The 25,350-nt window shown below is 40.0% G+C and overlaps 1 protein-coding gene and 1 long non-coding RNA gene across 2 annotated transcripts in view; both read right to left on the bottom strand.

The window, feature by feature from the left end:
* Positions 1–25,350, bottom strand: part of TMTC2 (transmembrane O-mannosyltransferase targeting cadherins 2) — a 315,620-nt gene that overhangs the window by 111,789 nt on the left and 178,481 nt on the right. Inside the window, exons 5-6 of the mRNA XM_040413087.1 lie at positions 4,041–4,126; positions 3,498–3,682 (exon numbers count right to left, since the gene is read on the bottom strand). Coding sequence (XP_040269021.1) covers positions 3,498–3,682; positions 4,041–4,126 — 271 coding nt within the window. The remainder of the gene's footprint in view (positions 1–3,497; positions 3,683–4,040; positions 4,127–25,350) is intronic.
* On the bottom strand, positions 13,436–23,958 carry LOC120979657. Its single transcript, XR_005774356.1, has 3 exons — positions 23,949–23,958; positions 14,008–14,011; positions 13,436–13,776 (listed from the first exon to the last, which is right to left on the bottom strand). It is a non-coding gene; the product is annotated as an uncharacterized LOC120979657 (long non-coding RNA).

The following is a 25,350-nucleotide window of genomic DNA, read 5'->3' as shown; positions in this document are numbered from 1 at the left end:
AAGCAATGCTCTGGCAGTGTTATACTGCCGCCGATTACCCGATGAATGAGCAAACACTTGTTCATCAGGCAATCCAGATTCCACAGATATCCTCCTCCCCCACTGGGTCCTGTAGAATATCATAAATCGCACCGATACTGAAGCACTGATGAAGCTTGGAGCGAAACCTGGGTCGGGCAGGAGCACAAGGCTGTTGTATTTGCCTATATTACCACTGGCGGTTAACTGCCTATGGGAGAGAGAGGACAGGGGGAGTACGAGGCGGTTATATTTATCTGATGTGCCCGCATTTCCACGTGCGCTTGTGAGTATAACATCAGTAGTGCATGTGAGTAATGATGGCAGTGCTTCACTATCGGTGCGATTTTTGATATTCCACAGGACCCAGTGGGGGGGGAGGATATCTGTGGAAACCGAAATTTTACCTATATGTATGCAGGTGGATGGTTCTGATCTAGAGTGGTTATCTCCTGAACTGACAAGAATCGTGCGGTCCTACAAAACACATTTGAATCTAGATTATACCTTTTTTCATCGTTTGTCGGAGGCAGATAATGCTGTGTAATCACAATATGCTACTGGGAAACAACTAGACAGCATGGAGACGAGCAATGGCATAAAGATCGATTGCCAGAAAAGAACGCTTCCCTCCCGACAATCGCCTACCTGATCTGGCTGTCTAATACAGCCTTAAGAAGGTTTTAAGGTATAACTAAATGATAAATAATCATCTAGTAAAGCTACATTGTACCGCACAGACTCTAAAACATAAAACTAAAGACACCCACACAACAGCAGCATCTACTTTTTCCAACTACTACTGGTGAATTCTCCACAGAATAAATGACGTCACAAAAATACGGTATTAAACTGAATACAATAATTTTTTTTAACCTGATTAAAACAATCAGGATATTTAACATTCGATAATTTTGTGAAAAATGTCAAAGGTAAAAACAAATGACACCCCTATATTTAGGAGGATAACACCTGTCATAAATTTGGTGCATGTCTAGACAGCTTAAATTTATTTCACCTATGGAATAAATACATTATACCCTATTTTTGGAAATTTTATACCGCAGGTAACAAATAGCATAAATAAAGCGTGTCAAATTTGTCAAACATTGGTAGAAAAACATTGTAAAGCACTGTATTACACTGTACATTTTTTATGGGTGCTAATTTATTCACTTACTGTGACTGAGGTAATTGGAGCTTTCACTGATTAAATTTGCAAATACTTTAATTAGTCTAAAAAAAATTACAAGATGTACATAGTTTTCACTTATCGTTATACAACCATTATGTACATAAAAATAGATACTTGAGGTAAAGAACAAAAAATGTAATGTTTCTCTATAGGTTGAGCTTATTTAGTTAGGAGCTAGACTACAGTTACACTATAATAAGCTAGTGGTTTGAAAGGGTACACGCTTCAATAATGGCTATGATTCAACAAATTTGAACTAACTTTGACAGTCCATTAGGATTGCCTCACTCTGTAACGACTTGTAGATGAATACTTTAGAAAGTTAGGATCACAGTCAAAAATCTAAAATGCTACTTTTTTGCTGTCCCAAGTCTCCTGCAAAATCCAAACCAATACAGTGCTAAGTTCAAACTTCTAACATAGGATACAATCTGCAAAAGGTATGGGAACAATTTGATAGTGGCCTAAGCTTTATGGCAAAAGTTAGTTTTTATTTGACGAGGGTGGTTATTAACGGTACACACTCAGATTGGGTCACTGTCACTAGTGGGGTACCTCAGGGGTCAGTATTGGGCCCTATTCTCTTCAATATATTTATTAATAATCTCGTAGAAGGCTTGCATAGTAAAGTGTCAATTTTCGCAGAAGACACTAAACTGTGTAAAGTAATTAACACTGAAGAGGACAGTATACTACTACAGAGGGATCTGGATAGATTGGATGCTTGGGCAGATAAGTGGCAGATGAGGTTTAACACTGACAAATTTAAAGTTATGCACATGGGAAGGAATAATGCAAGTCACCCGTACATACTAAATGATAAAACACTCGGTAACACTGACATGGAAAAGGATCTAGGAATTTTAATAAAAAGCAAACTAAGCTACAAAAACCAGTGTCAGGCAGCTGCGGCCAAGGCCAATAAGATAATGGGTTGCATCAGAAGGGGCATAGATGCCCGTGATAAGAACATAGTCCTACCACTTTATAAATCGCTAGTCAGACCACACATGGAGTACTGTGTACAGTTCTGGGCTCCTGTAAACAAGGCAGACATAGCAGAGCTGGAGAGGGTCCAGAGGAGGGCAACTAAAGTAATAACTGGAATGGGGCAACTACAGTACCCTGAAAGATTATCAAAATTAGGGTTATTCTTTTTAGAAAAAAGACGACTGAGGGGAGATCTAATTACTATGTATAAATATATCAGGGGTCAGTACAGAGATCTATCCCATCATCTATTTATCCCCAGGACTGTGACTGTGACGAGGGGACATCCTCTACATCTGGAGGAAAGAAGGTTTGTACACAAACATAGAAGAGGATTCTTTACGGTAAGAGCAGTGAGACTATGGAACTCTCTGCCTGAGGAGGTGGTGATGGTGAGTACAATAAAGGAATTTAAGAGGTGCCTGGATGTATTTCTGGAGCGTAATAATATTACAGGCTATGGCTACTAGAGAGGGGTCGTTGATCCAGGGAGTTATTCTGATTGCCTGATTGGAGTCGGGAAGGAATTTTTTATTCCCCTAAAGTGGGGAAAATTGGCTTCTACCTCACAGTTTTTTTTTTTGCCTTCCTCTGGATTAACTTGCAGGATAACAGGCCGAACTGGATGGACAAATGTCTTTTTTCGGCCTTATGTACTATGTTACTAATGTACTATGACTTAGGATAAAATGCGTTGCAGTGTTGAGCCAGTTTTTCTGAAAGCTGTGCTAAGGAATTGCATAAAATATAAATTAAGCAATAAAGAGCATTTTGCTATGGAGCATAGGGTATTTTTTTTTACATAGGATAGATAAAATGGCATCATGAACTCGTTCTTATAATTTTGAGCAAAAATCTGAATCTGGTGATGCCACAGTAGTAAAATTAAATTATGGAAACCCTAAAAATACTTCAACTAACAGAACTAGTGTTCCTGAAGAAGTTGGTCCTATAGGCTACACTGGAGGAGTACAAGTAAGGAAAAACTTCTGTGAACAACTAATAAAGTAGGGATGCTACCCTCAGATGTCTCTGCCCAATGTCTTATGTATCCTGTTTTGGCATTGATACCCCATCTCGGCCCAGTGCAGCTCTACTTCCATATGTCTCAGAAGCTCCCCACTGGGACTGGTGATTCATTGTCTACCACAGTAGTATACCATATTGTGGAGATGCAGCTGCCTGGCATCAGCACCAATGTCCCCCTTCATTTGCCATTAACCATTTTCATCTCGGGAAATACATGAGACTTGTTGGAGGAAAGCAATCCTAGAAACACTTATTGGAAACTCACCTCATACTGCCCTAATTCGTGGTACAACTTTCCCAGATTATAAAGGCAACTGGTCACTGAACTCTTATGAGCATTTGGATCTTTTAGGTTTTCATCTGGGATTTCTGAGCATTTCAAAAAAGTCCTTTTGGCTTCTTCAGTCCTTCCCTGATTCATAAGAATTATACCTGTATTCAAGTATGCCGCTGTAAAAGAGAATTCACAAGTATATGTAAAAAGTAGACTATGTACGTAATATAGGAACAAAAAAAACAAAAAAAAAACATAATGGAATATTTCACTGGTAGTCTTAAGTTTAATTGCTGACTCTGTCCTGCCAGTGAATTTATTTCTTATTCGTAAGGACCACCATCGGCGATCGGTGGTTCAGCCTACATGCTTTTTAAAAGCTTTCATCTCTCTACACACTGCCAATTAGGATGCCAGTTGTGATGATGGTTTTGTGGTGAGGTCTTAGACCTTCATCTTATTTCAAAAAAAGACTGAGATGATAATGATATACAGATGTGACCAGCGAAGATAAAATGTAAATTCATTACTCACATGCCAGTGTAGGCCTGCTACCAATTGCTAACTTGTAGTAGTGAAGAGCCTCAGCGAACTTGCTGTTTTCCTGGAGCAATAAGCCTCTGTAAGAAATATACAAGAGGGAAGATGATCGTAAATTTTCCATAGTTTAAATATTTCTATGTATACAGAACACGTAAACAGGGTTATAAATAGAGAATTTGTATTTTTCCCGTAACGAGCAAGTCGGGAGTAAATTCAACCATATGGACTATAACTTAATTTATTATTTGCAGCTCAAATATGTACTGGTAGAAATCTTCTGATAATCTTAGTTTGTAACTAAGTGGATTTTAATTTTGTTCTGCCATTATTCAAATCTGAGGGACAAGCATGATGTTTATATCATTGCTTCAAGATCCCATAGATACGGATAGGCTCACTTTCTTTACATGGCTTGTGACCAATGGCAGTGAGGATCAGAAAGGTCGAAATCAATGAATCATACTGTCGGGGACCACAAATAAGTAGGGTTGTACATTTTGGAAATCCCTTCAGCCTGCATTGCTCATGTTTTAGATTCGTGATTACATAACTATCCACTCATGTGCCCAAATCCTGTAGTAAATGGGTTACTTATGTTACCAGGAAATTCACTGATAAATGAGGCACAATGGGGGTCATTTATTAAACAAAAATATGCCTAAATTAGCCATATTTTTGGCACAGATTGCAGCGCAAAGATCCTTTGCAGTGCAATCTGTGACTTTTCCACATTCACACCAGGTCTAAAAAAGTGGGTGCAGAGTGCGCAGGGAAAGGGGACGGGTCAGCAAGCCTAAAACAGGTGTAGAAAATGGTCTAAATGTAATACAGCAGGGAAGCTGTCTTAAATTTAAAAGCGGTGGTGGATCCGCCGAAGTTATGTAGAGGCCTGCGCCTCTTCATAACTGCACCGGATCCACCGTCAGTGCAGGGCTTTATTAAGACCTACGTCTAAAACGCTGGTATTAACAAACATGCCCCAATGTCTTGTAGGGCTAGCTCGGATTAATGTAATGATAGCTTTTACTTAGTGATCCCTTGCTACATTCTGGAGAAAATATACTTATAATTCATATGCAAATGAACAGTTTAGTGCACCACGGGGGGGACCAAGCCACTCTGTACATGCTTCATTTTCCTGCTTCCTTTGCCAGCCACTCCCTTTTCCTTTTTGATTGACAGGGCAAGCTGAGACGACTATGCAGGAACCTGGCCATGTCAATCAAGGACCAGATTATATATAGAGTCTTTGTACTTTCACACAACTTTACACACATCAATCAGTACAGGAAACCTTGTAATATGTCTTATCATTAAGAAAAGTCTAGTTCTCAGTTACATGAGAAATTTATATCTCAGTACAAGTTCTAGATTCATAACTAATACAGGTCAGTGCCTCTCTGCAATGTCCTTCATGATCCTGAGGCACTTCTGAGTGAGTAAGAGAAGCTTAGGAAGCAGCTTCCCCTCTACTTTGTGTGCAGTGGATGGCAGCTAGTGTCCACCCACCATGTCTAAGAGCCAATGTCTGCAAACTAGATTTTCAGCATGTACAGAGGAAAAAAGTTTTCTATAAATAATGCATTTTTAAAAATACTCTTTACAATTGAAGTGTCCCTTCAAATATATGGGATTGTATGTTAAACTCATATGAACAGTTATTTCCAAAAACATTCTGTCTGTTCCATGAATTTAGCTATTTTTAAAACTGCATGAGGTATCAGCTACCTACTACAATACATTCCATCACACAATGAATAACATACAACACGCCCATATATTAGAACATTTTCACCATGAGAGGATTTCAATTTTTTCACTGAAAAGGTTAAAACAATCAAGCGTTGCTTGACATCTCCTTGTAGAAGCCTTTAGTATTAACATCAATAAAAAGCATTCCTGTTCTTATGTGGGCTCAGATTCCATGGAGTTTTATACTATATGAGAGGGAGCTTATGAAAGATTTCCTAATGAAATACACTGCATGAAAACATTCCATTGAATGCACTGCACTGGGAATAACTTTGACAAATGGCAGCCAAGTAGAATAAGAATTTAATTGCTTTGACATTGCAGTTATACATTTTATTAAAAATTAAAAAATATATATTTTAAGAGATATACAGAAAGCAAGGGTGTAACATACTTTTGTCAATATATTCAAGATTGTATTGGTCTTTCAATACTGGCCTTAAAGTCTAGCCGAGTGAACATGATCTCTACAGCAGGCTGTCATTAGATCTGTTTATCTTGGAATTTCTTTGTAATCCCAGCTGATTCAGGTCTCATTGGGATGTTCATTTTACGTAGCAGGACAAGGCAAGACTAGATTCATATCTCGTCAGCCATGAAATTCTGCATAACTGAAAATGAAACATCCCGGGAAAGTATTTTTAACTTTTGTAGGAACGCTACATTTTTGCTCAACATATTTAAAACTTCACAGTCTAAATCTATAAAATGTTATATATAATTTGGAATAATTAAATTTGATGTACTAGTTTATAATAATGAATGTATTGCTCTCTATTCTGACAGAACGCAAACTTCAAATCTCTTCTAGATTACTGCTACCAGGAAGCAGTGCATTGTGGAACCTCATATAACAAAGTTATTCGGTCACTTGCTTGTCTGCTGAATAGAGATAATCAAATCCGAATTGCAAGGTGCACAGAAGTACCAAAGGATCGTCCGGGGGTGCTCAAGCTTTGACCCAATAATATACCACTAATAAAATAGGGCCCATAGGGTCTAGCAGAAGACAACCTGCGATAGTGATCATACTTACCTGGTTCTTGACACTGAGTTCGGTCTCTATTGATTCATGGCTAGTTCTTCATCTCCCTGGTGTGCTGATATCAACATTATGTTGACGGGAGGGGGTACGTGGTTACTGTAGCTAATAGCTGGCCACAGCAGTGACCTGCTCCCCTTGCGTCACAACAGATGGTCATGTGTCCCCCGTCAACAGGATGTTGATATCAATGCACCAGGGAGATGAAGAGCTGGCCAGGGAGTGATACACACCAAACCCAAAGGCACGGACCAGGTAAGTAGGATCACAGTTAGTCACTCTGGGAGGTCTGATATACTTTAATTTTACTTTGCTTGTTTTGTACTTATTTTGAGATTTTTGTTTTCTTCACAATGTAAACCAAAGTTACAGTAAATGTTTTACCGGTTTCTACTTGGAAGGGTTGTACTGAATTCTCTTGTGCCTACCAGAAAAAATAATACTGAGGGCCTCCCCTCTGTGTATATTATATTTAGAGCTTTAACAATATTTTTCAACAGGGATATATATATAAATATATATATATATATATATATATATATATACACACACACACACACACACAGGGGATTGAAATTTTATTTAAAAGGGTTTCTACCACCACATTTTCACCTATTTAGCTGTCAGACACTAGCGATCTGCTAGTGTCTGCTCTACCTAACCATGCTATTGTAATCCCTTTCTGTGCAGCGGTTACCCTAAAAAACGTAGTTTTATTGGTATGCTAATGAGCCTCTAGGTGCTATGGGGGCGTCTTTTCAGCACCTAGAGGCTCCGTCCACTCACCATTTCTGCCGCCCAGCGCGCTCCAGCCCGCCCCTCTCCTCTAGATTGACAGACTACTTCTCTGCATCTCGGACGAATTCTCGCGCCTGCGCCGTGTGCTTCTGTATTCAGCGCAGGCGCAGTGACTGTCTCCCTGCGCCGGCATCTTCACTGCGCCTGCGCCGATTACGCCGCAGGGAGCAGTCCAACAGTCACTGCGCCTGCGCCGAATACAGAAGCACATGGCGAAGGCGCGAGTGGGCTGTCAATCTAGAGGAGAGGGGCGGGCTGGAGCGCGCTGGGCGGCGGAAATAGTGAGTGGACGGAGCCTCTAGGTGCTGAAAAGACGTCCCCATAGCACCTAGAGGCTCATTAGCATACCAATAAAACTACGTTTTTTGGGGTAACCGCTGCACAGAAAGGGATTACAATAGCATGGTTAGGTAGAGCAGACACTAGCAGATCGCTAGTGTCTGACAGCTAAATAGGGAAAATCTGGTGTTGGAATATATGAAAACCGTCCCGAAGCTTTAGTAATTAACAGCCATCATAGGGTACAGTTGATGAGGAGAGGAGTACACAGTTAACTATAACAGTGAATTAATTGGAAGCAATTGGGTGAAAATGTGATACATGGTTGTAGTGAGTCCTCCAGAGTGAGAACTAGTCTTGTCTGGCTAAAAGTTTGCGTTCTCAATCTCAAGACCCCCTCAATAAAGTTAATATGCCAGAAAAAGAGCACTGCTTCAAAAATGCTATATTTTACACTCACTACTAAGGCAGAACTAGCAGGGGATTTTTAAGCCATTTTACATATTCATAAGTAAAACAGGATCATAAAATATTCTAGGGATTTGCTGCATACATTCTAATGATTACTGCTCCATGTTGGAGCTACTTTAATGAACGTATGAATAACCTGCATGTACAGCAGTTATCTAATATTAACTAAATCCTGCTCCTATTAGTTTTGGGAATAATACATTTTGACTGGAGTATTTAACAGGAGTAATTCTGGTAATCAGTGGAGCTGTAACTGAGTTGACATTTTAGAATTTATAGTGTATTTCACATGCCTTATAGAAGGCTGTTGAGGACACTTCATTACTCACCAACAAGATGACGTCTCACTGTGGCTTTAGCCTGTATGCACGCTAACCTCTATCCTGACCCTAGTACAACTAACAGGATGAGCTGTCACGATTGGCAGGCTTCCCACCTACAGCTACACTGTAATTCAAGAAGGGGCTCTACACTGTCTTCCTCAATACTCAACCACCCTCTTTCTTCACTCCAAAAACAATTTAGGAGCAAGCAGTGGCCACCATAGTCTATACCCCCTATACCAGTGATGGCGAACCTATGGCACGGGTGCCAGAGGTGGCACTCAGAGCCCTCTCTGTGGGCACCCGCACACTGAAAAAAAATCTATGGTGTACCGATATGCCTTAGACTTTTCCTGCCATTCATCAGCGCAGGGAGCACTATGAACAGCACAGACAGCGCATTAAATGTAAGCAGGCTATTATAGCTAAATAATAAAGTATATGGAAGATATTCTATATTGGACTGTAGTATTCAGGGTAAATTGCCGTGTTGGAACTTTGCGATAAACAAGTGGGTTTTGGGTTGCAGTTTGGGCACTCTGTCTCTAAAAGGTTCCCCATCACTGCCCTATACTGTCAGCCATAATACTAGTTTACGCAAAGCCTAACAGAAACAGGGCACACAGTACTAAGCCAAGTCATAACTGGGGTCTCAGGACCTAGACCCAATTAATGAAAACTTCTGACATGTCAGAAATGGAAATGAAAGGTAACTTTTAATATACAGTAAATAGGGTGCCTTTAACAGTCAGGTCAAAAGGTATGTATAGAAAAATTATCCCTGCTGCATATACAATGCATTTGTAAAGTTTTCAGACCCTTTCACTTTTCTCACATTTGATGTTGCGGCCTTGTGATAAAACATAAAAAAATAAAAAGTTTTTCCGCGTCATTCTGTTCTCAATACCCCATAATGATAAAGTGAAAACAGAACTTGATCATGTGTTGTCTTGGCTGTCTGCTTAGGCTCACTGTCTTGTTGGAAGGTGAACCCTTGGCCTAGTCTAAGGTCAAGAGCACTCTGGATCAGGTTTTCATTAGGAATATCTATGTACATTGCTCCATTCAGCTTTCTCTCAACTATGACCAGCTGCTGAAAAAGACTCCAACAGCATAAGCTGTGACCATTATGCTTCACTGCAGGGATGGTATTGGGCAGATGATGAGCAGTGCCTTGTTTCCTCCAGATATGATAATTTGAATTAAGGCCAAAGGTTCTATCTTAGTTTAATCAGACCAGAGAATCTTGTTTCTCACAGTCTGTGAGTCCTTTAGTTGCTTTTTTTTTTTTTATTCCAAGTGGGTTTTCTTTCTGGCCGTTCTGTCAAAGACCAGATTGGAAGAATTCTACAGTGATGGTTGACCTGGAAGTTTCTCCTATCTTCACACAGGATCTTTGGAGCACAGCCAGAGAGACTACTGGGTTCTTGGTCATCTCTCTTAGGCTACTTTCACACTAGCGTTTCAATTTTCTGGTATTGAGATCCGTCAAAGGGTCTCAATACCTTAAAAAAACGCTTCCATTTTATCCCCATTCATTTTCAATGGGGACAAAACGTAACTGAACAGAACGGAATGTTCCAAAATGTATTCAGTTCCGTTTGGTTGCATTCTCATACCGCATGCTGCAGTTTTCTTTCTGTCATGGGAAGCGGAGCCGTCATAACCCACAATGCAAGTCAATGGGGACGGATCCGTTTTCTCTGACACAATCTGACACAATAGAAAATAGATCCATCCCCCATAACCTTTCAGTGGAGTTCATGACGGATCCGTCTTGGCTATGTTAAAGATAATACAATCAGATCCGTTCATAATGGATGATAATGGTTGTATGATCAGTAACGGAATCATTTTTTCTGAACCCTGCCGGATCCAGCTAAAACGCTAGTGTGAAAGTAACCTTACCAAGGACCTATCCCTCAATTAATTAGTTTGTTGGGGCGGCCAGCTATAGGATGAATCATGTTTTTTTTTTACTTCTTCCATTTAAGAATTATGGATTCCACTTTGCTTTTGGGAACTTTCAGTGCAACAGGAATTTCTGTACCCTTCTCCACACAAACCTGTCTGTGAGCGGCATGGGAAGTTATTTTCTATTCATAGCTTGGTTTTTGCTCTTTGTCTTATACAGACAGTGGTGTATCTTTCCAAATCATGTCCAATGAATGGAATTTACCACAGGTAGACTCCAATCAAGGTGCAGAAACAAAGATGATGAAGAGAAATGGGAGGTCCCCAGAGCTAAATTTCAAGTGTTATAGCAAACGGTCTTAATACTTATGTCCATGTGAAATTTTAGCTTTTTCCTTTTCAATAAATTAGTGAACATTTTGTTTTCACTTTGTCATTATGGGATATTGAGGGCAGGATGGTAGGAAAAAAACTAGATTTGTTTCAATTTTAGCACATGGCAACAACATACAAAGAGTTTTCAAATGCACTGTAAACCAAAAGACTGATTGCTATTGATGATGGCCACTGATTTCCACAGTTTTGAATGTTCAGATTAAAATGGGATTTTTGTAATCCAGCAGGGGCGGGCTTGCTATATACACTACAGGGAAATTTCCCAGTGAGATAATGCCCCGAAGACCCTCACAGATGCTGGCCAGGTACATAATGATTTGATAATCACAGGATTAATACTAGGAGCATCATATACTTATGCATCTAGCCAGCAGCCACAGGTGGCCTTCTGAATTAAACTGTATCACCATCCTCAGATTGGTTATAGGGCAGTATTTTGTGCTGCACTGTGGTACTTGGTTTTCCTGGGGCAGTATTTTGTGCTGCACTGTGGTACTTGGTTTTCCTGGGGCAGTATTTTGTGCTGCACTGTGGTAGTTGGTTTTGCTGGGGTGGTATTTTGCACTGCACTACGATATTGCTGGCTCCACCTACTTCTGTTGTCCCTGCCTACTTTTGGTTTGTGTTGGCCATGCCTATGCGTTGCCCCGTCTTCTGTCAATTTGGACTCGCCTACAACTTCGGGCTACTTTTAGTTTTTTCCAGGGCCACTTTAAATTCACAGTCTGCCCCTGTAATCCAGAATAATCTTGCAGGCAGTACAAGTAAAATGTTACAGCATGCTCGCTTGGAAGCATTATCTAAAGAGCAGCAACAGTGTGTACACCTATTTGATTTAAAGTAACAATAATAGGTTCTGTTTGATAGCCTTATATCCTGTAATTAAATTTCTTACTTATTACACTTATGGGTTTTGATATTTGCTCTCATATCTGTTTTGAGCAGAATTCTGGTTGCGACCACCAGTTTTTATTTATTATACGCAAATACACAGCACAACAGAGACAAAATGTTTTGTTCTGTTTGTGTAGTTATCTTTGACTTTTCCCTTATTTTTTGAAACAATAAATATGTTCTGTTCAGAGCCCACATAGTACGAATGCCAAGGAATTCAAATAAAATACAGGCATTTTATCTAAAATATGCTTTCTACAAACTATGGCTTTAGGATTCATCACTTTTCATGGGTCCAAAGTTACAAAGTAAAAAAATATTAAAGCAAAACACTCAGACGCCATACAAACTACACATTGGAAACACCAAACTTTTAAGTGATAACCTAACATGTAAAAGATTTGGTAAGAACTACAATTAGAGCCTCCTTGACATCAACCTAAGCAGACTAACATCATAGATCTTACAAATAACTGGATGCCTTTAAAGGGGTTCTCCTTACATTTAAAGTTACCCCCTAACCACAGGATAGGATATAAGTGTCTCATCGGTGATAGTCTGACTGCTGGGACACCCACCGATCATAAGAAGGGAGGACCTTTGACGTTTCTAGCCCCTCCTGCATAATCTCTCTCAGCTTCTGACGCTAAGTCGTTATACACCCCTTGTCCCTCTGTATGAAGCAGTGGTTGAGCACAAGTCTGCTCCATTCATTTCTACTGGACTGTTGAAGATCAGTACCTGAGTACCATACTTATATTCAGCAGTCGTATAGAAAATGCAAGGAGCAGCAGTATGCATGCTGAGCACCACTTCATTCATAGGGAGTGGGACACAGGACCCCAATTCTCATGATCAGTCGGGCTAACTGCAAACAGATTTCTACAGTGAAAAAAAATCTGTATGAAATATGCGGCAAAGCTCCCTTTTTGTAGTGGGTTCAGGGAAATGTTATCACTCTATGGCTGTAGGGAAAGGGGCAGGGGATTTGGAACTTGAAACATTGGAGTAATGATTACAAGACTTCCAGTCCAGTATTTTATTTTGTGGTGAAAAGCCTTCACATTTTTATTTAACGTCTGACATTTTGAGAACCTATTAAACTACCAAAGTATCATCAATTAAAATCAGTAACCAATATTAAATAAAATAACGGTATGTAAAATGAAGGATTCCATTAATGTAATTTTTGTATTGATACGTGGGTGTAAAAGTATGACATTTATGTGTAAGGGATGTATGTACTGCAGCTGACACCCGGCCACAAAAAAACATATTGGAGACGGCGCTATTATCAATCTTTTAAACTCTCAGATGCTAGGGTCAAGTACTATGGCAGCCTAAAGCCTCGCAAAGGCTCCGAGGCTTGCCATAGCAAACTGACTGCAAATAAAAAGGAAATGAAATGATTAGAGGGTAAAAACCTAGTTTTTGAAAGAAAAAACCTGAGCCATTTCGTTACTAATAAAACAAAGACGTTCTTTGAATTTTTTGGGATCCACGACGTGACAGAATACTGCAGTGATTCTCTAAGAAGCTATGTGAACGCTCTTAAGGTGGTCAATGATACCGCAGAAAGAGGAATTGCTCTGATAAAAAAGTTTAACGAATTGGTCAGGGACGAACAACAAAAACAATTCTTGTGGAGGGTAGTCGAGCATCACAGAAAAGTCGTCACCAAGCTAACAAAAGAAGGGGTTGCATCGTTCAAAGTTGATTAATATAACACATGTTTTTCCTATCATACTACCTATTAATCTTAGCGTCTAGTTATAATAATATTTTAAGTTTATGATTTCTAGTTTTCCCAATAAAAGTAATTAACATTGAAAAATCTTATTTTTTTGCCTATTTTTGCCTAAAGTGTGCTCTAACCTCTAAATATTATCCAATCTTCTTGAAATTTAGCATAAATATCTTTTACATCAATGAGACTCGGCAAAAATTTTACATTTTATTTTTTTCCATTACACCCATATGTATATATATATATATATATACACACACACTTAAAAAATAAAAATAAAATGAACAACTCAAATCATCCCCTTTTCTTTTTTTTACATATTAAAAGATAAAAACAATAAACAAAACTGGTATTGCTGCAACTGAAAATGTCCAAACTATTAAAATATTAAGCGACACATCCGTTCATGGTGTGAAATAGTTTGTGAAACCATGTGGAGTGGACCTTTTACAGGCTAGTGTTTGTTGAAATATCTTGCACTAATAAGCCGTATGCAATTTGGAATAAATAGCCTATATCCTTTAGGCTGGATCTGTGCTATACACAAGTGGTTCTAAATGCATAGCTAACCAGGGAAAATTTCTCCATCAACACTCCCAGAATGAGGATTAATATCTTGTGTGAATATATGATGGAAATGAGCATTTAAATGCCTTCTGTTTTAGGAAATCCCAAAAACTTAAATAATTTGATGTTTTAATTTCTTCTAGCCCTTTTCACCCTAACCTCGTCCCAATATTTTTGAAGCCTTACTGCATCCATTGGTCAATGATGACAATTGTATTTTGTTAATATATCTAATGTGAGATTTTCTCTTCGAACAGGTTCTGCTAAACTAATATATATGGACAATTCCCTACCAAACTAGATGGTAAATGGCCACTCATAGTGAGACCACCCTCTTTAGTAACAAGGAGGGCAGAACAGTAAGGAAGTATCATACAAGTTCTCTCAAGTCTGGCTGAAGGAACATGATTGATAAACGATTTGCTGGCCCTTCGTTTGGCACTACAGTGCACTAGTATAACAATATTAGAATACCATACACGTAAAGCGTGTTTTCTTGAGGAGTTCCCTTTGAAAAGTCTAAGAAGGTGGACATAAACATTAGACGGACATAGGATAATGATTGAACAACCACTGAATGAACAATTGTCTGGCGAATGATCATCATGCCAATGCATCCACACGCATTTTAGTCTACATTGCCAATATAGCTGTTTAAACTGGCCTCACATATTTAATGACAGCAGGCAAAGGATGAACAATCTTTAACTGAATGAATAATCTTTTACTGTGGGAATGTTATTTCACAGAATGAATATTACTGCATGGTGAAAGCTTCCTAGATGATGACCATCTGTCATCAGTCAGCTAAAACAATCAGTTGTTCATTTTTTTTATTACCCTTATTTCCCTTATACTCCTCGTGACTGCTACAGCCAATCACTGGCCTCAGTGGTCTTGTTCAATATACTGCTGATGCCTGAGATTGGCTGCAGATGTTATGAGGAGTTTATGTGGATGTCTTTGCTGCAGCAGAGGTCAGGATCGGAGCTGCAACACCAGAAGTAGCAGAGGATGAACTATATATGCTATTTTATTACTCTATAACAAATGTTGCCTTGGCTGTCTTTTATAACAACAAAGACAGTCCCTTTAAATGTGTACATTTTATTATGTCTATTTTTGATTCTTAAAATAATAAGTTATATTATAATTTAACATATACATTTAGACTCTGCTCTGGTTTTAATTGCCAATAAAAGACCAGAGTATGAATAAACATGGGGTATCGATTTTTGTTCATTTTGTATTTGACACCATCTGTCTGCATCTAAATGGATTACTGATAAGAAGAAATCAGAAGCCATTCATTAGTTTGTGCAGATGGAAAAGCTGCCAGAGCTGTTTTGATAGCCACAAGAGACCCGACAGACACAGGTAGGAATTGCATAATTTCACCAACTCTCTTCATGTTAGCTGAAGATGTGCTAGATATTCAGTGCTGCTATGGCACTAATCAAAGCCGGTTTCCCGTGAAGCCACAGGGGGTTGCGAAATAAAATGCAGAAGTGAATTTATTTAATTAAACAATACAGGAGGCACCTAGATAACGGTTTATTAAATGCTGCCTGAGCTAAAACAGGTCAAAACAAGCTGTGTACCTTCAGGGACAGCTGGAGGAGAACACTGTCTCCACCCTGGCATGGATCCATTTGCAAGGTCCTCCTTGACTCCAGTCTTTAGCCAGGGGATTAGTATAAAGCTTGCCCTATTTACTAACCAGCTGTATGACACAAGCGCCCGGTTTAAGTTACTGCATTTGCCTTAATAAACAGTTATATTCCAGAAAGCAGGAAGGGGATTGGTGTGAAATGTGGAAATAAATAAAAAATCTAAGAAATGTAAGCCATTAAACATGTTTTTTCTTCACCATGCATAAAAACCTTTATACATTTGATTTCTAGTCTTCCTTTTCCACTTTCAATTAAAAGAATTATCCAATGATTAATGTAAAAAATTTCTGTCATTATATAGTACATGACAATCTTGGTAACAAAGCTAGAACCAGCCATGTACCAAACATGGAACAAGAACACTTCCAATTTATTACTCCAGTTTCTCTGCTAGATTTATTTCAGGCTCGCAACTCAGGGGTGTGTCCAGTCTCAGGGGGGGGGGTGAGTTCCTTCTGCTGCATCTCTCTCCTTATCACAGCTCAGGGGGCATGTTGTTTCTGCTATAGCTCCCTCCCTGTAAATGTCACAGCTTCTACCAGAAGACAGGATTGGTGGCAGATGATAGCTCCCTCCCTGTAAATGTCACAGCTTCTACCAGAAGACAGGATTGGTGGCAGATGATAGAACTGAGCATGTGTGACCACCTCAGGGACAGAGAAAAAAGAAGGTGGTGCTATACAGAGAGTTATCCAACAAAATCTAACAGATTTATCAAGACTGGCGTTTTACATGCTGGTCTTCTGGTCTTAATCTCTCCCCACTTGCATTAGATGTGCCACAATTATTGAGTCGGACCTTACGCTCCTGTAATTTGCCCACTGGCTCCTAGTATTGCCCATACGGCACAGGTAAGTGAGTGTTAGGTCCCGAGCTATTTGAGAAACCTTGGCGCGGTGCTCAGGCTCAGACATGTCCTCCATAGTAGGATATGTTGGCTAATCTCTCAATTTTAACATCAGTATGAGGGTTTAGTAAGACCGCAGAGTGCACCTGTCTTTGCAAATGTTATTATATTCCACAATTATTAGGAAGCACATGCCTCTTAATACTTGTGACATATCTGTGCAGATCCATGTGCCAAAGCAGAGATCTACACCAGCAAGGGAGCAGGTGGAGATTTCGGCTATAATGTATGCCAGTTTCCTAGCATAGATTAAAATAAATTTGACAGTCCCCATATGCCGACCCCACAACACTTGCTACTTTGAAAAGTGTAGAGCTTTGCCTAAATGCTCCAAAAAGTTGCAAATGTTTGTGCAACTACAGCGTGCTCAACACCTCGTGACTTTATAGCATCAGTTTTTAATTATATGCAATTACAAAATAGTTCAGATCCAGGTCCTGGATTGAAACATGTGAAGTTCTGGACACTTTTTGTTGGGTAACTGTGTCCTGGCATTCATGTGGATTTGACAGTACTTTGACATATGCCACCCAGCCTCCAGATTCCTCACATCTCAATCCAATTGAGCATCCGAGGAAGGTGCTGGAAAAAACAATTCAATCCATGAACGTATGTCCCACCTTGCAACTTACAGGATCTTCTGGAAAAGTCTTGGTTTCAGATAAAAACAGGACACGTTCAGAGGTCTTATAGAGCCCATGCTTCCACGGGGAGATCAGTTTTGGCAGCACAAGGGGACTCACACAATATTAGGCATAAGGCTTTAAGGTTATGGCTTATCAGTGTACATATTGTTTTTGAATAAACTAACCTGCTGTTAGGCATACCGGCCATTGCCACTAAAATATCATTAAAGGAGGAATTGAATGCATGCAGGACTAGTTTATTCCCATGGTGTGGTCATCTCACAATGTGTGAAAACCGCGGTCTGAAAACCGCAGATGGAGAATGCAGCATCAGTGCAAGATATAAAATAAATGATTATATAAAGCAAAAATAAATAAATAAAGACGCAGATTTAATCCTCTTTGCTGCAGATATAATCTTGGCTGCAGCCATAGCATTCCTGTATACAGCAGACAAAGCTGGAGCTAATCACGGACCTAGCGGTATATGGCTTGGGACAGATGAGGCTAGTGACTGATTGCAGCAGTTACAGGAGGTATATGAGCAAACCATAACTCCAGCTAAGTAAGCAATGCACAGAGCTGGAAGTGGCAGGGGATGAAATACATTCCTTTATTACTTCATGACAATTGCTGCTTTTGGGGAGATTTTTTACCCATTTAAATACCGTTTTTTCAGATCACTCGAAAAGTTATTTAATAGAAAGAATTTTTAAAAATTGTACTTTCTTGGTTCTTGAGGCTATGGGGAGAAGTGGAACAGACACAGTTGGGAATTAAAAATTTCATGCATGTGATTTTTTAAAAATCTTTTTTTTTATTTTTTTTTTATAGTTATTGGAAACCAAAAGCAAAGTCTAGCCAGCTGAGAAGTTGATTTGGAAACCCTGCGATTTATGGGGCCTTTGAATCTAAGTGTGGATTACTGTTACCTGTAGGAAATTTCCTTATTTTCTAATATAAACTATCACGCAAATGCTGGAAAAAAAGAATCAATTCATTACTACCACCATGTAAGTAGCTGGGAGCCAGTGATAAATATTTGCCTTTAAATGCTTGTGTAATGACAATTTCTACTTGGCTTTCCGTATAGCAAAATAAACAGAGACCAAATGAATCTGGGAACGTGTTTCATGTCATACCTACAACAACCTGAATGAACAACAGAACCAATTAACAGCTTTATTGAGTGCTTATTAAAAAAATGCATTGAATTTGCACTTCAGGCTGTTAAACCACAAGATATATAGAAGTGTGGTTGCCACTTTTCTCTAGTGTCATTAACAGAGGATAAACTGCATATCTCGGTTCTAATTGAACACGGAAGCAATCAATAAACATGGGCTGTAAAGGATTCCATTAGTCCACTAATAGATATGTACATGTCTTCCCAGAAGATAAAACCTTACACCTTGATTGACTTCTATGACACATGAACAAACAATTACTGCTGTGGGCATGACTCCAATCAAGACGTTTCCTATGAAATGAATGGTGTCCTTTCCTTAATCTGGGAAATACATTTAAAAAAGCCTCACAACTGACTAAAATAATAAAATAAGTCATACCTTACCGATTCTCAGCAGCTGCCATTCTAACACTTCCCGATCCCCTAAGTCTTTATTTCCTGACCCTCCTCAGTCAGTAATTATCTTTGTGGTCATTTCCTGCATCTCGAGAGGGACCAGGATGTACAGTATAAAAGAACAGAGGACTAGAAAGCATTGAAACGGGGCAATGGGGATCCGGTAAGGTCCTGAATGAATAGGAACCTGGTGATTGGCTTAAGTCCAGGATAATTTATAACATCACAGAAATTGTCCTGCTTTTCCTGCTATCCTATCTTACATTGATGACTGCCGATCAGCTGAATGAGGAGAACGAGTGCTGGATTCTCTTCATTGTTTATGTGCTCTCTACCGACATTGCAGAGGCGAGCAGTGTAATTATAACTGTTCTGTACCATTGAAGTGAATGGATGCAGAAGCTGTAATTGCAGTGCTGCAACGTTGATGGCAAGCAGGTAAACAGAAAAGAGAACGCAGCGCTCCTTCGCGAGTCAGACTCCCATCGATCTGATATTGGTGGATAGATAATCAATATGGGAAAAGCTGAAAACTCCTTTAACATGACACATGCTGCACACTGGATGCATAAAACAGAAAGATTTGTTTTGCACATAAAATCTAACGGTGCCTCAGGAAAACACCTACAAGTCACCTTCCCATCCCAACATTTCTTTAGTAAGATACCTAATGCTGTTTGCTCTGTCATAACAGCCTACTCGCTACTTTTCATGCATGACCAACAGTTAACTTGGCCTTGAACCCTTTCCCAATAATGTTAATCCAGGTGCACCAGGAGCCTGTAATAGGAAATTAAGCTTTCCAAGTAAAAGATTTCTGTTGGCAATTAGGGGACACTTGGGAAGCCCACTCTAATGTCCAAAACCTGTCCAACTTCACTATTAGCTAGCCCCAAATGTACAATGTATCATTTCCTATTTACTGGGAGAGTTCATTAGCTACACATACCATTGGTATGACAGAACCAAATGATTACTTACATCATTATCACAGAGGTTTCTTCTCTAAGCAAAACCCTGCTTTTTACTTTTGCCATGCTTCCACCTATTCTTGAGATGGGAAATAAGTGTATTTGTTCAGTTTTGTAGACAATATAAAGTGCTACTAGGTAGAGCGGTAGCTAGATCATCCTTCATTCAGGGGCAAAATCCAGTTTGCTGCTTTAGCCCAAATACCCTATCCAAGGTAAGGAGGCTTATTGGTGCCCCCGGACACCACAAGCACCCAAGGTACAAGCCCTGCCAGACACTCCCAGCTATGAACGCAAGGGACTTTTGAAGACCTGGAAGAGTTCACAGTGGGATACAGTAGAATAATATGAATGATAGGATAGGGTATAACTATTAGATTGATGGGGGTCCTACTGTTGGGACCCCCACTGATCACAAAAATGGGGAACCAGTTCCCCTCTGAAATGAACGGAGCAGCTGGTCGCACATGCGCGTAGCGCTGCATTAATTTCTATAGCATTTCCGGAGATAGCTGAGTACCGCGCTCGCCTATCTCCGGAATTCCCATAGAAATGAATGGACGCATGCCAACCGGCCGATCTGTTCATTTCAGGGGTATGGGGTCCTTGTTCTCGTGATCGTGGGGGTAGAACTCCCATCAAATCTACGAGTGCTCCTAAATGAGTGTATTAACACTTTAGCTAAGCTGATAAAAAATGCTGCCTTTAAAGAGTTTAGGTGTTAAAATGCTTTGACACCATCTCAAGGGATGTTGACAGCAGAATAAAAGAGTAAATAACCCTTTGTACCCCATTTTTTTTTGTTTTTTTTGCGCTTTTGTTTTCCGCTCCCTGCCTTCCCAGAGCCATAACTTTTTTATTTGTCTGTTCACATAGCCATATGTATAGCCATATGTATCCATTTGCAGGAAAAGTTGTACTTTCCAACGCCACCATTTAGTATTGCATATGATGTAGTGGGAAGCGGGAAAAAAATTGGGTGGGGTGAAAAATAAAGCAATTCCACCACAGTTTTACGTTATTTTTTTTTTTTTTACAACGTTTGATGTGCGATAAAACTGACTATTACGGCGCTGGTCGGGAAGGGATTAAAGCAGAGGGGATCTTAAAGGGCTACATCTCACATTAAGAACAGGGCTATATCACTGAAATAATCATAGTACTTTTTAATGCATTCCCCAAAGATTTTAAAGGGGTTACATGAAATTATTAAAATCAGAAGGAAGGGGTTGCTTTTTTTTCTGCAATAGAATACATAGCCCATGGACAAGAGTGGCACTGTGGTGTTATTACATGTGTATGTCCTTACAATGGACATATATTGCTTAAAGGGAATGTGTCTTTAGAAAATTACCTATTGTTTAGATCATGTTTTTACATGAAAAATATTTTAAAGAATTTTTGGTGATGCTTTTTTTTTTTATTTCCCCTTGTCACTATTTATATTTTAAAAAAGCCTAAAAACCTGCAGTTTTTGCACTGGCCACTAAGCGCCATTTAATAGGCATCACTGCTTGATCTGTACAGATCACTTTACTGCAGTTATCCGTTTATCATTACAGGCAGGATTAGAACGACAGACATCAGCTATATATAGATGACACAGGATCTGATCACTCACAAAAGATGATTGTCAAAGCTTATCTACTCCCTCCTGACCTCTGCAGAGGTCACAGAGCTTGCCTAGAAAACTCTCCCATAAAAGTCAATGTCCATTGTGTGTATGATCCATGTGGCTGGTGTAAAGCAATTGTTTAAATGCTGTTAAGAACAGCTCAGGCAGCGAGATGGCCGCCCCATAATCACTTTCAGGAAATAGAATAAAAAATCTACAATGGGAAAATAAACACAGATTAGAAAAAAGTATATGTGTCGATATCAGAAAAATTAGGGCTGTTTCCTGTGCGTGTCATCCACAGCGTGAATGAGACCCAAGCCGCGCTCTGGACAGCAGAGACACAGAGCATTAACATGACTGATAATGCTCTTTGCCTCTCTGTGACATTTTTACTACAAAATCACGGTGACAACTTTATCTCACTGTGATTTTGTAGTAAAAAGATCACAGAGCGGCAAAGAGCATTATCAGTCATGTTAATGCTCCTTGTCTCTGCTGTCTGGAACGGGGCTTGGCTCTCTTTAACGCTGCGGATGACACGCACGGGATCCGCCCGTGTGAAAGAGCCCTTATAGGTGACACATCCCTTTAAATTTAAGAGCATGCATGGTGCTCATCAATACAAATAAAAGACTTCAATGTGAAAATGAGGAATGTTGTCCATTTTGAAGCTGAGAATGAAAATCTTCACAAAATTCCCTTTAGATGCTAAAAAAGTAGTTATTTAAAGGGGTATTCTCTTCTAAACATTTGTGCCGTATCGCTGGAATATGTCACACATGTCAGATAGGTGTGGGACATACCTTTGTGAACTGCTTCTACCTTGAGAACGGTGCCCCCAAAGAGAAAAGTCGAGAGAGCCTGAAGTCTTATAGCAGTGAATGGGGAGAAATGCAACGCGCATCGCACTCTCGAGCTAAGAGTGGGTCGCACCTGACATTTGTGGTGGGACCTGCACCTGACATTTGAGGTACATTCTAGCTAACGGTATATACCACAAATCTGTAGATAGGAAAACCCCTTTAACTTCTGAACAATTCTATAGTTCATTTGGCTAATTCAGCAAAATCAAGAAAGTGCACTATACCGTGAGAAAGTGCGAGCTCCAGACAAGTGGAGCAATGCATGTGATATACAGTAGGAGGATACACAACACAGGTTTCGGTTATCTCCCAGGTAGACACACCAGGCTTTAGAGAGTGAAATACACTTTATTTCCACACAGGTCAAGGCGAGGCTGCAAAGCTTTATTAATCTGGTTATGCCTGTGTTGCAGCACATCACCATAAGATTTTATGCTTTGTGATTTGAAAATATACGCAGCGAGAATTGTGAGGGAAGATTAGTTTTATGGTATGCAGCCTTCTGCTGCCAACATCATTTGTGTACAGAGCCCTATATGTTGGCTTCATGAGATGAAGAGCATTCTGCCAGGCAAGAACAAATACATTTCTAAGCCACCATTCACAAAGGGTTTTTTACCAGCAGAACTTGGCGCGGATGTTGAGGTCGGCTTTGTGTTACTTTTCTGTTAACCTTTGTGTACAGTACAGAACCCTGAAGAAGCTCCTGTCCTCAAAGAACATAAATACAGCTTCAGTCAGCAAATTCCGACTTTTATATCTAGGGACTTGATATTATCTGCTTAATCTTCATTTTGTATTGTGAGTTGATATTTTGGGAGAATTGGACACAATTACTGGTTTTCCACAGAGCTTCAACTTACAATGGGTCTTCTGGAGCCAACTGATATGGCACCTTGAGGAACTACTGTATAGAAAAAATTAAAGGGAACTTGTCAGCTGCACTATGCTGCCCTCACTGAGGACAGCATCGGACTCATCTCTCTGGCAGCGCTGGTGCACATTGGGGGTTAAGAAAGGCCAGTACTATAAAACTATGCTGTCCAAGGTGAGAGCAGCATAAGGAAGCTGTCAGGTTCGCTTTAAACAGCAACTAAAAACGATAGGATGTTAAAAGGTGACGCATAACTTCTTGGGTTGTCCAGGTTTTAGATACTGATGAAATATCCTTAGGATAGGTCATCAATATGGGACTGGTGGGATTCCGACACCCGGCACCCCCACATATCAGCTGTCAAGTCAATCAGAGCTTATCTACAGCAAACCAGCATGAGTACTGCACAGTGGATGGAGCTGTCTGCTTCTGGCTCTGTTTACCGCGTTATTTCTGGCACTTGGGCACCGAATAGCCATAAACCCTAGTGATCCAGGGCCAGGGAGCCGTCAGAGCCCTCCTCATGGCCACCAGCCAGGTACATAAAGATCTGATGCTCTCAGCATTAACTAATTCAGGATCATCAGGCACTTATGCACCTGGTCAGTGGCCACAGGAGCCCTCCTGAATTCAATGATATTGCAGCCCTAAGGACGGTGATACAGTTGAATACTGTGGCTCGAGTAGCAGTATTTTGTGTTGCACTGTTATGTTTGGTTCTACTGAGGCAATATTATGTTCTGCACTACAGTGTTGCTGGCACAACCTACTGCTCAGTGGCCACAGGTGCCCTCCTGAATTCAATGATATTGCAGCCCTAAGGACGGTGATACAGTTGAATACTGTGGCTCGAGTAGCAGTATTTTGTGTTGCAGTTATGTTTGGTTCTACTGAGGCAATATTATGTTCTGCACTATAGTGTTGCTGGCACAACCTACTGCTGATGGCCTACATTCGTTGGCCCCGCTTCTTTCGTTGCTTCACCTTCTGTCAGTTTGGACCCATCTACAACCACTTTTAGTTTTTTTCCATGGCCACTTTTAGATCCCAGTCCAACCCTGCTGGCACTAGCTGAAAACAGCTGATAGGCGGGGTGCAGAGTGTTGGATTCCCATTGATCTGATATTGATGACCTATCCTGAGGACAGCTCATCAATATCTATGGCCCAGACAACCCCTTTAATAGCGTTTGGTCACTGTAATAGTCGAAAAGGTGACATTTGGTTTTCATTCCATATCCAGTAAACCACATTTAGGTCCTCACAAGCAAAATATTAACTTGTCATCTTTAACCCCTTCCTAACAGATCTGCCTTAATGGTACAGCGGATGTCCGATCTTTAAAGATGGCACCCGCTCTGGAGCGGAACGAGCGCCATAGCTGTTGGGTGTACGGTAGGTCGATACCGGGATTTGCCTTTTACCGATACTAGGCTGCACTACTGCGCAGCCTAGTATCAGAAAACATGTAATCGCGGGGCTCCGATCTGTTACCATGGCAGCCAGGACGCTACTGAAGCCCTGGCTGCCATGGTAAGCTCCCTGCTGCTCTGTGTACTATGCACAAGGCAGCAGGGAGAGTGTGAAATCATATTCACCCTAATAGATCTCTATCAGGGTGAATAGGACAAGGGATTAAATATCCCAGGTTCTAGCCCCTAGAAGAGGGCTAATAGTTATTAAATAAAAAATAAATATAAGAATAATATTAAGTATAAATCACCCCCTTTCACAATTTTACATAAAAAAATATAAACAATAAATAAATTACATATCGCTACGTCCGAAAAGTCCAAACTTTTAAAATATTAAAAATATCTCCTATGCGATGAACGACATAACAGAAAAAAAATTAATCAATACTGCGCGATTTGCTATTTTTTTGTCACCTTGTCCCCCCAAAAAATAGGATAGGACTGATCAGGATGGGCAGGACGTTCCATTAAATGCGGAATGCACGTTGCTTTTTTGGTGTTTTATTTTTTTGGCGTGGTATCGAATG

Source organism: Bufo bufo, chromosome 1 (genome assembly GCF_905171765.1).
Source record: "Bufo bufo chromosome 1, aBufBuf1.1, whole genome shotgun sequence".
In the NCBI taxonomy this organism is placed as follows: Eukaryota; Metazoa; Chordata; class Amphibia; order Anura; family Bufonidae; genus Bufo; species Bufo bufo.
The sequence above is the reverse complement of the archived record's forward strand: the minus strand, read 5'-3'. Positions and strand labels throughout refer to the sequence as shown.